Raw genomic sequence first — 16,054 nt, forward strand, 5'->3', positions numbered from 1 at the left:
TGCCTAACACAAAATGATTTCACACAAATTAACGTATATTTTACGTATCTACATATAAAGAAAGAAAATTTGTTGAATATTAAACTTTACATCGTTGTTTTGTTGCATGCTCGATTCGTCAGGACAATATCGCAAGTAAAATATCTTTCATCTTTCTTATACTACTTCTTATTTCGTTGAGAATAAACTTTGTAATCCTTGTTAAGTCCTGTTAACGCAACGCGCTCTTATTCGCCATTATTCTTATTCTTCATCTTTTTTACACTTCTTGCTTCATTCTCTATCTTCATCTTCTTGCTTCATCTTTATCGTCAATTTCTTCACGAATAGAAGTAATTTCGTCAAATTCAATAACGAAAAATCATTCGCTTGAACCCATTATCACGTCGCATTCACGAAAAACTTTAAAAATAATATTACCATTTGATTGTGTCGAACTTGGATCACGATATAATTCGAGATAAGAAAATCTATTTATTTCACATTAATATGATTCTACGCTTCGTTTATGAAGCGTGATTCTAAAAAAACCGATAATCGTGAATAAATATTGTCGCTGTTCGAATCCAAAGTGATGGCTCCGATCATTCGAGTGCAAACAAAGAAAGAAAATACGTCGAATATCGAACTAATATACCATTGTTTCGCGTGACATTTTATACAGCAATCCCATCCTCGATGCATTCTGGATTAGTCCAATTTTTTTTTTCTAGTAAAAATCCGCCACTTTTTTCTTATGAAAATTTAAACGAAACTCCTGAGCTACCTGATCAAATAAATAGAGAAATGTTTTGCGCACGAATAACTTTGATATCTACCTGTTCCGATATGTGTCTCCATATTAGGGGATCGGTTTGAATGAAAAGGGAACAAGTGTTATTCTTCTTATCCTCCTTCGGCCTGGTCGCCCTCCGCGTCCTCCTGTGGCTAGGCTCGTTAGCTTCTCTCGAGTACTTGTGACCAGGCGATTCCTGATCACCGTTCCACGGTTTCACCACCGGCGGCGGATCGGATTTCTTCTCGGTCACCGGACGTTCCTCGTCCGGCTCCGCGGAATTTTGTATCCTGTCCATCCACTCCACCACGTCGTCGGTGATGCCGCAACCTCCCGTTTCACCTTCAAAAAAAAAAAAAAACAATAATTAACCAATCATATCGCTACGTCATATCGCGCGCGGAAGAAGAAACTAATCGAATTTCCTTTCCGATACCGCAAGCTTTGAGAAAAAGGAAAAGAAAAAAAATAATAATTAAGCAATATCATATCGCGCGCGGAAGAAGAAACTAATCAAATTTTTTTCTTGATAACCATAACCTCGTGTTTCAAAAAAAGAAAAAAATAATAATAATTAACCATATCGCACGTGAAAGAAGAAACTAATCAAATTTCCTTCGACCTATCATCCCAGAATTGGATCTCGATTGACCGGTTGGAAAAAGTAACTAGTTAAAAATCTCGAATAAAGAAAGTTACTTCGAATGATCGGGTTACTAAAATGCTCGAATTACATTTATAATTATAAATGTAATACATATTATAATCGATCCGTTTCTCGGCGGTTTCATATTACATAATTATTTCCAATTATCATTATTCACGTTTCGAAGGTGAAGTAACTTTACGAAAGTAACTTCAATTCAAAAATTAAAATTTCCCCATAATCCATCTAAATCTATTTCAAATTCGAATAGCGAATTGACTTAAAAAAAAAAAACATGAGAATCACTCTTTTTGAATAATGAATTATTCCATGGTAAATAAATAATCCGAGTTTGAATCTGAAAAAAAAGAAAAAAAAAAAATAACGAAACATCGAGCGTACGTTTACACTAAGCTCGCTCTGCTTGGCTCCTCGTCGTTCGTTGAAAGAGGAAGTATGATTTCACACTCGTACGTAGGCGGGTGACCACGTCCTCAAAATAATGGGATCGTCGTTACGGACGATACGACACCCAAGGGGAAGCGGTTAAGTTTGTCATTACGAGGCGCATTATGCCGGCGCATCCGCTTTTGCAGACACAGCTCTCTCTCCCTCTCTTTCTCTCCCCGCATTTCGAAATTACGCGAATAATTAAACTGCGCATCGCCACTTCCGCTGCGACGCGTTATAAACTTGCCCGGCTGGAAACGATCATGCGTTCTCGAATAATAGGCTCGTCCTTTGATGTCGTCCCACGATAGAACGAAAACTGCCGTTTTGTATCGTTTATTATTATCGTCGATGACGAATAATTTTTCAGAATTTTTCAGAAAAATTGGGGACAAGATGGAGGAAATTGAAATTTGTAAAGGACAAGAGACGCGAACATTATTCGGAGAATAATTGCTATTCGCGTTTTATCTTTCCCGACGATAAATTTAAACTTCTTGGTTAAAACTAATGAATTTTAGAACGCGGGTGGATTATTTAAAAAAAATTTTTTTTTGTATCGACTTGCAGTAGAATGACTACGCAATAGTATGACAACGAAGAATCATAATATCCATAATTTTATCCCCCAAAAAACTTCCATTTCTCCCCTTTACGAATCGCACAAAATCGAGCACCGTGATACGTTGCACGGTGTTCCATAATCCGAGTTATAGGTTATAGCAACCTAATGAAATTGAAGTGTCCAGGCAGGTTCATATAAGCTTACATTAATCCCAACGAGAGAGAAAGAAATGAGGGAACATAGAGTAGCGATTTCGAATATTTACAACTATATGGATTAATACCTCATCGTACGATCGATAATTTGAAAATTCTCTTGTATGGCGCTCACTGCACAACAGTTTAAGAACAAATCGATATTGTCAAACCAGGGATAATTGCAGCGGTCGATGCTGGTTTTATCGGCGGGTTAACCGTGAGCCACGAGGTTTAATGACTTGGCGTCTCGATGTGACGATATTGGCTAAACTTTATTGATATTACCTACAAACTTAATACGGATTACCGTTACATGAGATAGGGTGGTAAAGATGGGAACGTTTTACCAACATTGGTGAAAATTCTTGGCGAAGAATTGATCTTGTAGAGAACAATCTTTGCGCGATCGTGATCGATGGAAAGATGGAAGGTAATAAGAATAATACGACTGTGTGCGGTAAAAACAATTACCGACGGTGTTAATAGAAGAAAATAAACGGAGAAAAGGTCGCGGTTATCGATTGATGGAATTGAAGATTTTAAGTAAGAATGATCTCTTTGTTCTTCGACTGTAATTGTATCGATATGGGATTGAATTTAATCGCAGGTTTCAGAATACAGTTCACGGTATCTCTAAATATGAGGTTACAATACCTGATGTGTAATGTTAGTATATACTGTTTTATGACGAAAGTGATTCGCGCAATATTCATTATCCAACTGGATATTATTCCATAATAACGGCTCGATACAATGGAATTGCGTGTCGTATGAAATATTAGATCGTGCCACGTGAAATTGCCGTTTTTGAAATTAAAAACAATATATTTTCGAAACTATAACATTTATTCGATCAAAATATGAGCCATTAGTTTTAATGACGTTTTCTCAACGAGATTTCCAATTGACGCATTCCATTTTTACAAAACTTCATGGTTTTAACGTGAATAAATTCTTCGAATGCTGCGATTACAGCTTCTCGTCGAGTGTCGAATATTTCATTTTTTTAAAAACAACTATAAACGGCGAAACCCATTGCATCCAAATATCATTGGAGTGGATATTGTTCGTTGGATTAGCTTCTACTTCGCCTTCCAATTTATTTTTGTTTAATATGGATTTCGATCTAACTCGGTGCTCATTTTCAAGATTCTCATTTTCACATCTGAATTTTTTAAACTACCACTGAATCTTCTCTCCGAAAACTAATTTAATATTTTGCTCGTACTGCGCTCAGCTTAAACAGGAATAATATTTTTAAATTCGTTCACTTCTCCAAAAACAGTCAAATCAAGATACGATACAAAAAAAAGAATTATTTTTATTTATTTTACGCAAAGAAAATATAAGAGGGCAAAAATACGTTAAAGCAAAGTATAAATTAAGTAGAATTCAACGAGACACGATTAATCGATTATTTATTATAAAATTGACAACTTCACATGGTATAATCATAATATTAATCGAATAGGTCTTTAAACGTGTAATTAAATATCCCCCCCCCCTCCTTCCAAAAAATGGAAAGATCGCATGAATGTGAATGGTGGAAAATTCAGAGTGGAAAATTAATTTTTGGGATTCATAATATATACACATATACCTGTATATCGAACGCATAAACAGGCAAAGATGACGTGAGTTTGTCCGCGAGGAGTGCAATATGGACGAGGAGGGAGGAAGAGCACGATAAATATTATACGCGATACCGGCAACTGTTTATTTAAGCGTCGGTTATTTGCGCAAATGCTATAAACATGGCGGAGGTTGCGCTGGCTGAAATCCACACGTTCCCATCTATACAGAACCGATGCGTGTGTGTGCTCCGTATGGCTATGTCTAATTCGGCGACCAGGCGAATATCTTCCATCTTGTTATTCCTCGGTACAAATACAAATATAAACCCGTGAGAGAATAGAATCGTTCTACCTTTCTCCTTTTGCGAATGATATCGCGAATGGAGCGTGGAATCGACCCTATCGACCCTCGTCTACAGCTTTTCCCGAACGTGTAATCTCTTTGTTGGAATGAATTGGAATGGATCGATTGCAACGGCTACACGAATGTACGAAAGTAAATATTCGGGTATGATTATTTTCTTTTATTTTCGTTCCTTACGATTCTCTGTTCTTTCTTCTTTCCAAGTATTAAGTTCCTGTACGCTAGACGACTTTTTCAGTCGAAGGGCAAAGTAATAGCTCGAGATGATTTTACGCACACGTGACAAGTAGACAATGTGACGTAGATAACACAAAAATGATTTTATACACTTCGTAATGAAGAAACAAAGATCAAAGAAATCTATTTACAAATTAATATCGCGCTCTATTAATCGAAGATCCAACGAAATCTAGCATAAATCACTCGACTGAGATTCGCTTCTCAAGCCTAAAGTGTTAAAATTCTGAAAATAATTTTCAGTATTCTGTTATTCAAAGTGAAGAAAAATCATGGAGAACTTCAGAAGGAGAGTATACACAAAATTATACACACTAAGGTGAAAACACAATGGAATGGAGGAACAACGTGGAGCAAATGGAACGGAAACTGCAATGCCCTCCAGTCTGAATCAACCGGTACCCTCGTTAGCCACTCTAACTCCGTAAGTCCTCGAACCTCGGCCTTCTCTAGCCACGCTATTTGTTTGAATTTCACTCTTCAACCATGTGTATGTGTGCGTGTACAAACGCACTTGTGCACTTCTCTATTCAATATATTGCAGCGGTTTACGCGATGTATAGTTAAGGCGGTTCGCTTAAAAACCGGTACACGGTTGGATGCTCCTTTAAGGATGCCTCATAACGAGTCAACTAAACTGTGGTGTTGACTAGACTCCGGTGGAAGGGATAGAGGCCGCGTACCATCGCGGGGTAAAGGGGTGATGTCCTTCCAAGTGTGCAAACGCAGCCTCGCGCATATTACGAGTTGTCCGTTACGAGATATATCTATATATGCTATTGTGTCGAACTTTAGATCTTTCTAGACTTCACCGAACAAGCGTGAAAATATTAGTGTGCAAAAATTTCGGCCGAGGCTCGAGTTTATCAAGTTAATTTACGAGCAATTTAATTTTGCGCTTGTAGACAGGCAACTGTAGAACTGCGTGCAGGGCCGTACCGCAGTGGACCGAGCCCCCGTTTATCATTTTACGATCGTTTCATCCGGAACTGCGATCTTTATGAAACGTAGTTTTTAAAAGTTATCGAACGTCTCGATAAGATTTGCTCGTGTCTATCTATTGCACCACGTGATAAGTGCGAGAAGAATGTTGAGTGGATGGATATTAAAGTGTTGTTAAAGGCCTTGTAAGGTCGTCGTTAATGTCACTTGCCGCTTAACACGCGTCTCTTGTTTCTTCTTATTTCGTTATTTATGGATGGAATAATATTGATAATCGATATTCCATTGTTGGGATTGTCATTTATCATTGCGAAATGGAACAGTATTTGATTGTGTCGGAATGTGTCGCGTACAATAAGATAAGATTGCAAATTGATCCTTTCGGAAAACATTTTATCGACGGCCATCCAGATTGTCGATTTTTCCTTTCTTTCGAAAATCTCGTTTCCTCGTTTCGAACAAACGAAATTTTTCCCTTCACCAATTTTGTAAACAAAAAACGCGCTATGTAAACACGCGAAATTGTACGCGAAAGTTTTCAACGGCGACGATTAAAAGAGATTTGCATTTTATATCGCATTTAATACGCGAAAACTGCCGCTTCGACCTCCTATCGTGGAAACGTGCGCAGCCACGTAATTAAAATTAATTATAGCGTTTCATTAACACGAGCGATAGTACAATGCGCGATTCCAAGCGCATTAATCGTAATAACACAACGTCCAGTCTTATAGTTATACGCTGTGTGATGTAACGGTTAATTCCGTTGGAAAATTCTATCGTTTGTCGTGCTTCTACGATTACGTCATAGCATACGTTTTACTTTCTTTCTTTTTTTTTTTTTTTTACCCACTTAACTAACTTGGCAACTAGCCAAGCTTCGTTCGAAAAATTATCTTGATATATCGGATGATAATGGGCAAAATTTAATACGTTGAAGTTACGAAAAAAAAAAAAAGTTAAGAATAATTGGAAATAATCGTAATACCGATTATACAGCTACGAATAAATGTTATTCAATGTTGTTTTAATAAATAACTGCTTAAACGTAACTTTATTCGAGATTTTTTATGAGCTAATGATTAAAAAAATTCGGAGAATCTTTGATAAAATCTCAATGATAAAAAGAAAATAATATTTTATATTTTGCTCGATTGGTTTGAAACTTTCACGTCTTCTTCTTAATAACGTCGACGAGTTTTCGTGACTATTTTTTTTCTCTATCGATTTTCCTAACGCTTCGTATTACTTACAATGAAATTGGACGAAGAGAGAAAAAGAAAAGAAAGGAGAACGAGACGATTCGACGAAGATTACCTTTTCGAAGGTGGGCGTACGGATCGTCCACGTTATTTTCATGATAGATGACAGAATGCAACGTGTCATTTATCTCGTGTGGCGGGAAGTAATAGTACGCCTTTTCCACGTACCACGCGCCACCACGGGGCGATATGATTTTCCCGTGGAAAACACCGTCGCTGATACTTCCGAACACGTGACTGCCTGGCTCACCTGGAAAAACGATAACAAATAAGAGGGATGTATTTAGAAGAATAGTTCGCGTTTATAAATGATATTAAAGAAAGGAAATTAAAATATTCGTTTTTATTGTAGCGTGTTTATATTATAGTAATAGGAAGCGAGGAAATAAATCGTAAGGGAGTTGTGCACATAGTTCACACGATTCTCAACACTATGTTATTTCGAGTTTCTTTGAGAATTGTATTCCGTGGTTATAAATCTCGGATGACAGGTTTGAACAGGTTAGATATGATACGGTACTTACATGCGAGGATAGTATAATATCGATATTTCATTCCTTTCTTGGAACGAAGAACTAAATTAACTGCGACATTTTTGTGCAGTTAAAGTTAGTCGATATATATTGTTTGCGCGAAGGGGAAGAAGAAAATGCAAGAAATATTCGAGTTTTAAAATGATGTCTAACGTATTCGAGTAACGTAGTGTGGAATTAAAATTGTTTAAAAATATAATATTAATTAATCAGAAAGAAGAGAATGCGTTATCAATTGTATTATCGATGATAAATTAAAAAACACGAAGGAACAAAAGTTGATCGATAATGTAAAAATTTATTTATATTTGCTTAAAATAAAAATTCTTCTACGTCCATTCTTTTGTAATGTAATTATAAATAAATTAGCCTTTGAAAAAATAAATAACTATTGAAATTCTATAAATAATCATTTAACTTTATAGAGTTGCACGAAAATATATAATAATAATAATAATAATAATAATAATCCTTTTCGAGATTCTTTTCTCTTTTATTATTTATAAAACGGAAGGGAAAAATCGAGGCCAAGTGTCCTTCAATGTCACGAATATTTTAAAATGTTTTTTTTCCCCTCCTCCCTGTATTTTAAAAATCGAAATAAGAGAGCTTTTTTTTTTCCTTCCGGTAAACACGTAGACGCAACCAGGTCGCGGCAGGGGGAGGGCGCGAGCACAAAAGTGAAAGATAAACAGTTTCCAACAGCCGGCTCGAGCCAATCCATAATTTAAAATGTCCCCTCGTGCACGAACTATCGTAAATTATTAGAGTGGAAATAAAGGTCTCACCCGGTATCTACACGCACTTTTGCGTGCCACACCTGTGGGTATCGCGAGACGGCTTAAAGAGAAGAGATATAACGCGGTGACTATACCGGTAAAACGGTACTCTGCCCGTGGATAAAGTTTTCGAGTGTAACGCTTGAACGGCAAAGTGGTTGTGATTTACATACGCTATAGAAAGCTCAACACCGTGCACGACGTATTGTGTAAGCGAAGTCACTCAACCCATTACCACATTTTCACCTTTACGCGCAAGCGTCTTCATAACAACGTTACGACACCTTGACCTTAGACATTAGTAGGGTCTTTATTATTTTCGTGGAAGGTTCAACGATCCTTTCGATCGAGTCTACGCTTTCATTTATTACATACGTTACTAACACGCGTGTCATTTTTATTAAATCCTGCCGTGGAACAACAGTTTCTATACAAAAATGAAAAAAATGTGGAAATTTTCCTGTTAAAACGTGATTTCACGTATAATCTAAGGATTCGTACGTGTAATTCGGATCGCAGAATGAACGGTTGGAAAATGATGATCGAACTTACCGACTAAGTGGCCCTGGTAAATATGGGACGTATCGAGGTCTTCCGTTTGACCGGACGGCCCTTCGATAATTAAATTATTGCTAAAGGTGGCCAGATCTCGCTTCAATCGAATGTGGAAGTCCCTTCCGTGCGAGCGAAACTTCAGAGTCACGGAATTGTCGCGGGTAACCGACCTCTTGGCCCTCAAGTGACCTCGGTGGACCTCTTCGGTTGGATAAGAGAGTGGTTCGTAGTGGCGGATATATTCGTTCAAACGGCGAGCTGTAACATAAAAATGAACAGACAAAGGTTCAAAGTGGTCTTTGATCATTCTTAAACGATAGTTTTTAACGTGTCCGTTGTAAGTAACTAGGTAGAATTACGCGACTCGGTGGATTTTATTTCTTTGCATTCGAAACTTTCCTCGTTATGTAAATCCTTGTTTTTATCGTAGCTTTCAAGTTCCCGTAATTTTTTTTTTTCTACCCCTCTCAAATTAGTTCGTACTTTCTTTTAACGTATTCCTAAAAGTTATTTACTCGCGATTCTAGGGATTTTTGTTTCATCCTATATAGGAATAAACACGGTTACTAGACATACTCGAGCAACCGTGCGCAATTTTGGTATTCGCCCGTGCAATTTGGTATAATTAGTCGTAGATCTCATAAAAGTATAATTGGACAAAAATTCTTTTCCGTTCTCGCGGAAAATAAAGGAAATCCAGTATGTAAATGAGGACAAAAAAAAAATACGCGTTTGGAAAAAGAGATAAAAAAAAACGGATAAATTCATTTGCCAATGAAAAAATAGAAAGTTAAACCGTGCTGGGAATTTTTGTTAAAAATTATTTGTTGATGGATACACGTTGTAACGAGACAAAATGTGCCACAGTGGCTAACCTAACAGTGGTTCACTTTGACATCGTTCGTAATTTTCGAGAACGTAACATGAATTTACATTAGTTAGTGGCTTTTCCTTGCGATCTCAGCGCCGCCTGCGCGCGACGAAAGGAAGCGACTTTACCTCGTGTAGATCCTATCTATACAACGTTCTTTCGATTTATGCACCTATGGGAATTTGCCGTGTAGTTATCAGCGCTACGTTTACGAAAATTTTAAACAGTTATTTTGACATTGTTATTACGATAATGTTATCGTTGAAAAATTAATTCGATTATTTGTTTAAACGTTACGAAACGCGTAATTAATTTAACAACAACATACGAATAAATATTTATGTTTTTTTTTATTTTGTATTCTGGATCGATTTGTAATAGAAAATTATAATAGGATCTATTTTCGTGATGTAACGTATAGACAGGTGAGATATTCTAGATGTTACGTATGAATATATAGAAGGTCGATGTATGCAAGACATTACAGAGCGATATCAAATGCTCGATATATCTAGGTCACGTTATAAATTGAGGAATTTTGTTCTTCGTTCGAAAATTCCCCTTTCCTCCCGTATCGAACGTAATTTCACGTATCTAGAACTTTATGAAAAACGAAGGAAATTTATGGAGGCTTAAAATTAGCGGCTTGTATAAGATGAAAAGAAGAGTGTATAAATAACTTGCGCGTTTCCAGTGATCCCTAGACGCTGGGACCGATGATACATATACCCTCCTCGTAGTTACATCGCGCTTAGCACTTTTATCGCGGGGATAAAAATATTTCCGTGGAAATACGTTATGACAAGTGCGTCGTTCAACAAGCAATTAAACACGACTAATAACGGAATGGATCGTAATTAAATTTAGATTGAATTTAATTTTGACGTGAATTTAACATTACGGTGATTAAGATTTCATGTTCAAAATAAATTCAATAATAGGGGGTGAGAAAATTATAAAATTATTTGATATCGTGCAAATATTGAAATATATATAGAATTAAATGTACAAATGTGGATATTATATAATATTTTTCATTATTTATTTATTTGTAAATTTTCCATTTATACGTTTATTCCCCCTCCTTCTCCACAAAAAATAAACAAATCTTCTTGCATCACTGAAAATAAACTAAATTTTTATGCTTGTTTTATGTTCGCATATTATTTGAGAATCGTTCGATTCATCGAAAGTAAATCTTTTTCGGAATTTAATTAAAAAAAAAAAAAAAAAAAGAACGCAACAAAGATTTTACGCGTGAAATAGTTTCTGGCACTTGAAGGAACTCGATCTAATCCTGAAAACCCGGTCAGTTGTTGTTCCACTTCGTTGCTTAACAAGTGCAAAGCTGATTGTTAATCCAATGTATGAAGGCAAACGGGAGCGAAAGTGGACGAGAAAAATAGATCCACGGGAAAGTCTGTCTATCTTATGTTTTCTATTATCTCATCAAAATAAGGAACGAGGCAATGAATATAAAAATGCGATATAAATCAATATCGAGTAATATCATCAAGATTTTGAAACATCACAGTATGAAAATAGTATGAAATCGATATGATAAGTTAAAGGATAAACAAAACAGGAATTAAAATATTGTATTATCGCAGAAAATATTTTTTTTAAATATAAAATTGATGGAATACGAAAACATTTTTTATCGAATTTTTATTACTTATATTATTTACCGTATGAATTTTTTTTTTTTTTTTTTTTTTTAAACGAATCGCCGTAAAAGTAAAAATATTATATGATTAAAAAGCTTTTTTGAATTTTGAAACGGACAAATTGAATGAAGTTTTCATTTTAATTCTCTGGTGGGAAAGCGGAACACTCGTTATACAGTTCATAATTCAACGCAAAATACACAGTTCAACTAAATGTACTTACGTACGAACGTTAAATTAAGCTGTCGTAATATCATAAATTGCGCGATACGTATAAAATAAAAGAGGAAAATTAATAAATAAAAGTTGATAAAAAAAAGTGGATAAATTATTTTCGAAAATTATTATTACTCATTTCGGAATTCGAAAAGAAATAAATCGATGACGAGTGATGATAAATATCCGTTCTTTTAATCTTATTCGAGGCTATTATACATTATTGAACTCGTATAGAAAGAAAGCTTCGCCTGTTCGAACTTCGGCAAAAATTAAACACAGGTATACACCTGTCAGCATCCCTCAAGGGGGTTTAAGAGAAACGTATTCGTTGCACGACTTACCGTCAAGATGTATAATTTAAGCAATAGCTCAGTGAAAAATACCAAGTCTCGCTCGAAACTGAACTCGCCCCACCTTTCCCAACGTATTCACGCAATTCCATGTTTCCGGCGGGCAGCATGATGCACAGTTTGCTCAAACACAGTTTTCACCGAGAACATTCGTTATAACGATATCGTAAAATTCGCTCCTACCTTAATTCGCCAGAGTTGAAAGTTTCAAGCGTCGCATTTTTTCCCCCTCCTCCCCCCACCCGAAATTTTCATTTCTCTCGCAACGTCAATGGTCGTCGCTAATTACTGGCGCGCGCGTAACGATGTAAATATTAATTCGTCAATTATATACGTTTTATACGTTTTCTTTCGTTTAAATGCCGAGAAGCGAGACGAAAACGAAGAATTTAAAGAGAATAAAATAAGATAAAAAAAACGACAGTTTGAATTAAAAATAAATACACCAGCAGCTAGGAGGAGAGAAAAATTCGATGGAGCAGGAATTTTTATCGTATCTCCAACGTTGTTTCCGTTGTGTTCGGATGTATACGATCCTGACCGTTGAAATAAAAATTCTTTTCACGAAATTTTTTTTTACTTTCTTTTTTTTTGATTCTCTCTTTTGCATGTCCGTTTCATTTTTTTTTATATATAATTCATTAATGTAAAAGAAATTTAGAAAAAAAATGAATCGGAGAAAGTTATTATTTTCCTTGAAATATAATAATAATTCTGTTCGAATTAATGCTCGAATTAATATAATTAATAACTCGTGCTAATTTTATTCTTCTTCGATTTCGAAGAGTATATCGATACGTATATCGAAATCCGTACAAGTCAATGTATTTGCACTCCTCCTCCTCATCTTACATTTCATTTTTACAATATTTCTTTTTTTACAGAAACGATCGACGCGTTTTCTGACATTGTTACGGGTGGAAAAAATTGAAAGTCGCGACGGCCATTTCACGTTCCTCAATCCTATCTCTCCTCCTCTCGTGCTCTCAGCATATTGCTCTCCTGCCATTTTTCCACCCCCTGCGTTCCTATCCGTTTCTCGTCGCACGTACATACACTTTCTCGTCAATGTATGGAGCTAGGAATAAAAATTAGTCTCGCCTAAACGATATTTCCTTTCATTCAACTTTACTTAACGAGCGACGAATCGAGTTCGATCCACGAATTGCTGAATTTGAAAAGAGATCGAAAGAATCGAGGCAAATGGGTCAGCGAGTCGTGGGTGTGAATGTGAAACGAGCCGATTTTAAATTAAAGAGGGATCGGGTGTAATTCGAGCGGGGTAAATTTCCCTGCTGCTGATGTTCAAAGAAGCGCGCCCTGTCAAATTTCCACCTCCGTTTAAATCATCTCCAGCGGGCGAATGGGAAGGGATCGAAATTCTTTGCTTCTTACTTACATCACTCTTATCCTCGTCGAGAGAAGCATCATCATTAAAAACATGATTATACTTTTGCTTTCGAAAACAAAAATATCCGATCTGAAATACGAGAAAAATTTCGTTTCGATTTGGAGAAAGGATAATTTGCAATAATCGATTGTAAAACGAAAACTTGCAATAATATGATCGACGAAACATCTTCGAAACTCGGAGCTCGCAATAATCGCGAGGAAATTCTTGGCGAGGACAAAGCGCGTGGCGCGAAATTATCCACGTCTTCCTTCTTCGTCTCCAGAAGAAGGGAGAGGGGGAAGAGGGAGGGGCATTCGTCGAATTTTATCTTCCCCCTCCCATTCTCTGGACGACAGTCGGTCAAATTGCGTCTGGCATCGATCTATTGACTCTTTACGCCTCCCCTCCCCTTCTGAGAGGAACCAGTTTCCGGCAAGCCGTCTCTCTATCCGCAGGAAGGCTATCGCGGATTGTCGAACGGCGTAACTCGTCACGGGCCGACGGATTCTATGCTTTATGAAACACGTACACGATGGACACATGCCGCGTTTCGCGATCAATCTTATCTAGGCGCATGCGCGTTCTATATCTATAGAAATAAAAATAAAATGGCGGGAGAGGAGAGGAGGGGATAAAGAGGGAGAGAGGGAGATTATGGAAAGAACGAAGCGCGGAAAGTTGTATCGGGGACAATGGGAATAAATCATCGGCGTGTGTCAATTTTATAATGGAGGAAACGTTAACGCGTTCTGTATTATATCCTGTTTGGATAATACGGATGAAATAAGGATGAATAATTTGAAATAACGGGTCGTTTTTCATCATATCTGCTGATAAGATTCGAGGGAAGAATATTTGGATAACGAACAACGGTAACGGGGAAATTATTATTCTAGGAATATTTAGAAATTCAAAATGATAATTTCGTATGCGCGTAACGAAACGCACGAGATGCTTTCTGTTATATTATACAGTATACGGGTATACAGAAACTTGGAGGACAACTTGCACAACACCACAAATTACATCGTACTTGTGCATAAATTTTGTATGCAGGTGTACGGCATCGTGCCAACATCGTTCGAAATTTGCCGAGATCAGATTCGACAAATTATCGATCATTTATCGATCATTCTACGGGAAATATTTAAATCTTTCCTATTTGATCACTTTCTCGTTCTTATATTTGATAATAAGAGTGAAATATCCGAGTGAGTGCAACGGAAATAATACGCGTTTAACACCTTCTATCTGCTAGTTGTAAAAAACTTTGCTATTCGAAGAAAGCTTTTGCTTGTCGATGTTCGAAAATTGTCGATATAAATTTATATAAAAATCTTCTCCTAAGTTTTGTGTATCCAAGGATGCTCTACGTTTTCAAGATGGCGCATTTTATATACTTTTCACTTATACCGTCCCAAGTCGAGCCCTTTCTTTGAAATTAACGTCGTTGTTTACCGAAGTTCGCCCGAGGGAGAAGCGAGAAGGATTTACCACTCGAGTGGTGAAAATAGACTTGTACACGTTCGATTCTTCCCGAGAGAGAAGGAATCTTCTCTTTCCTTTTCTGTAATTGTAAATTATAATACTGGAACTGGAAGGGAGTCATCGTGCAAAAATAAGACGGAAACGAAGAGTAATAATTTTTGATTCGTAAAGTTTTCGAGATCGTGACGAACATTACGTCACAATTATATGCAATACGAATATAATAGCCAAGAAAGGACGTTCGATCGATTCTTTTCTTCCAAGTGCATGCGCGCACAATTTCCTAATCAATTTTCTCGAGAACGAAAATTTCCTATATCGAAAATTCTCATTCCACATTTTCGATTTAATTTTATATCATCCTCTTTTTAACACATTGATGACGTTACGCTCTGACAAGCACATGGAATTCTTTATGTATATCTTGAATTATTCGTTATAAATGATCGAAAATATTCGTTGCATAGCATTTAACAAATATATATTTTATATTTCTAGTAAGTTTTTTAGAGTGATATGAAAACAATTTCTCCGATGAACAGGTAGTAAGTAAAATTTATAAATATATCGTGTCAAAAAAATCAATTTCATTGCCACTATATTATTTTCACTTTCAATAAATGAATCGATACGACAACGTCTGCACAAATTTCCGCGCTACAATTCAACAGACTGATCTTCCATTCTTTTACCGTCTTCTCACTAAACAAAAGATTTTCAAAAAATTGTTAAAAATATCGATAAAAGATTTCTCATTACTCAAGCGTGTAATATAAAAACATATTCGCAACATTTTGCATCCATTGCTTTTCTTTTACTGTTTTATTTACGGATAGTTAAAATTTTTATTTTATACCGCATGAAGTACTGTTCACTGGTCTGGAAAGAAGTCTGACGGGACGGTACAGGGATCGCCTATCCCCACTTCACACGCTTTGTTGACAATCCTGACACTGCATGCTACACAGTAATAAAAAAAGCTATAATTTGAACATTCAAAATCGTAAAAATTATTTTCCTTTGTAAACGTTACGTTAGGATAATTATCCAAGATTGAAGAAGCCGAAATATTTCGAATACGTATTTATAATATCTCTAACTTATTCGTATACGTACAATTATTATTTTAACTATTCGATTACGAAATTGCATTTATAAATTAAATTAATATTACGAATCGTAATTAG

The 16,054-nt window shown here is 36.2% G+C and overlaps 1 protein-coding gene and 1 long non-coding RNA gene across 5 annotated transcripts in view; one reads left to right on the plus strand and one right to left on the minus strand.

The window, feature by feature from the left end:
• The window catches only part of LOC108001185 (disintegrin and metalloproteinase domain-containing protein 10), a 119,908-nt gene that overhangs the window by 8,764 nt on the left and 95,090 nt on the right, over positions 1-16,054 (minus strand). For all 4 annotated transcript variants that reach the window (XM_062086020.1, XM_062086018.1, XM_062086017.1 and 1 more), the window contains exons 2-4: positions 8,877-9,137; positions 7,068-7,262; positions 819-1,117 (exon numbers count right to left, since the gene is read on the minus strand). In XM_062086020.1, coding sequence (XP_061942004.1) covers positions 819-1,117; positions 7,068-7,262; positions 8,877-9,137 — 755 coding nt within the window. The remainder of the gene's footprint in view (positions 1-818; positions 1,118-7,067; positions 7,263-8,876; positions 9,138-16,054) is intronic.
• On the plus strand, positions 4,348-7,930 carry LOC133667423 (uncharacterized). The gene is made up of 2 exons (XR_009832915.1): positions 4,348-4,715; positions 5,052-7,930. It is a non-coding gene; the product is annotated as an uncharacterized LOC133667423 (long non-coding RNA).

Source organism: Apis cerana, linkage group LG15 (genome assembly GCF_029169275.1).
Source record: "Apis cerana isolate GH-2021 linkage group LG15, AcerK_1.0, whole genome shotgun sequence".
Lineage (NCBI taxonomy): Eukaryota > Metazoa > Arthropoda > Insecta > Hymenoptera > Apidae > Apis > Apis cerana.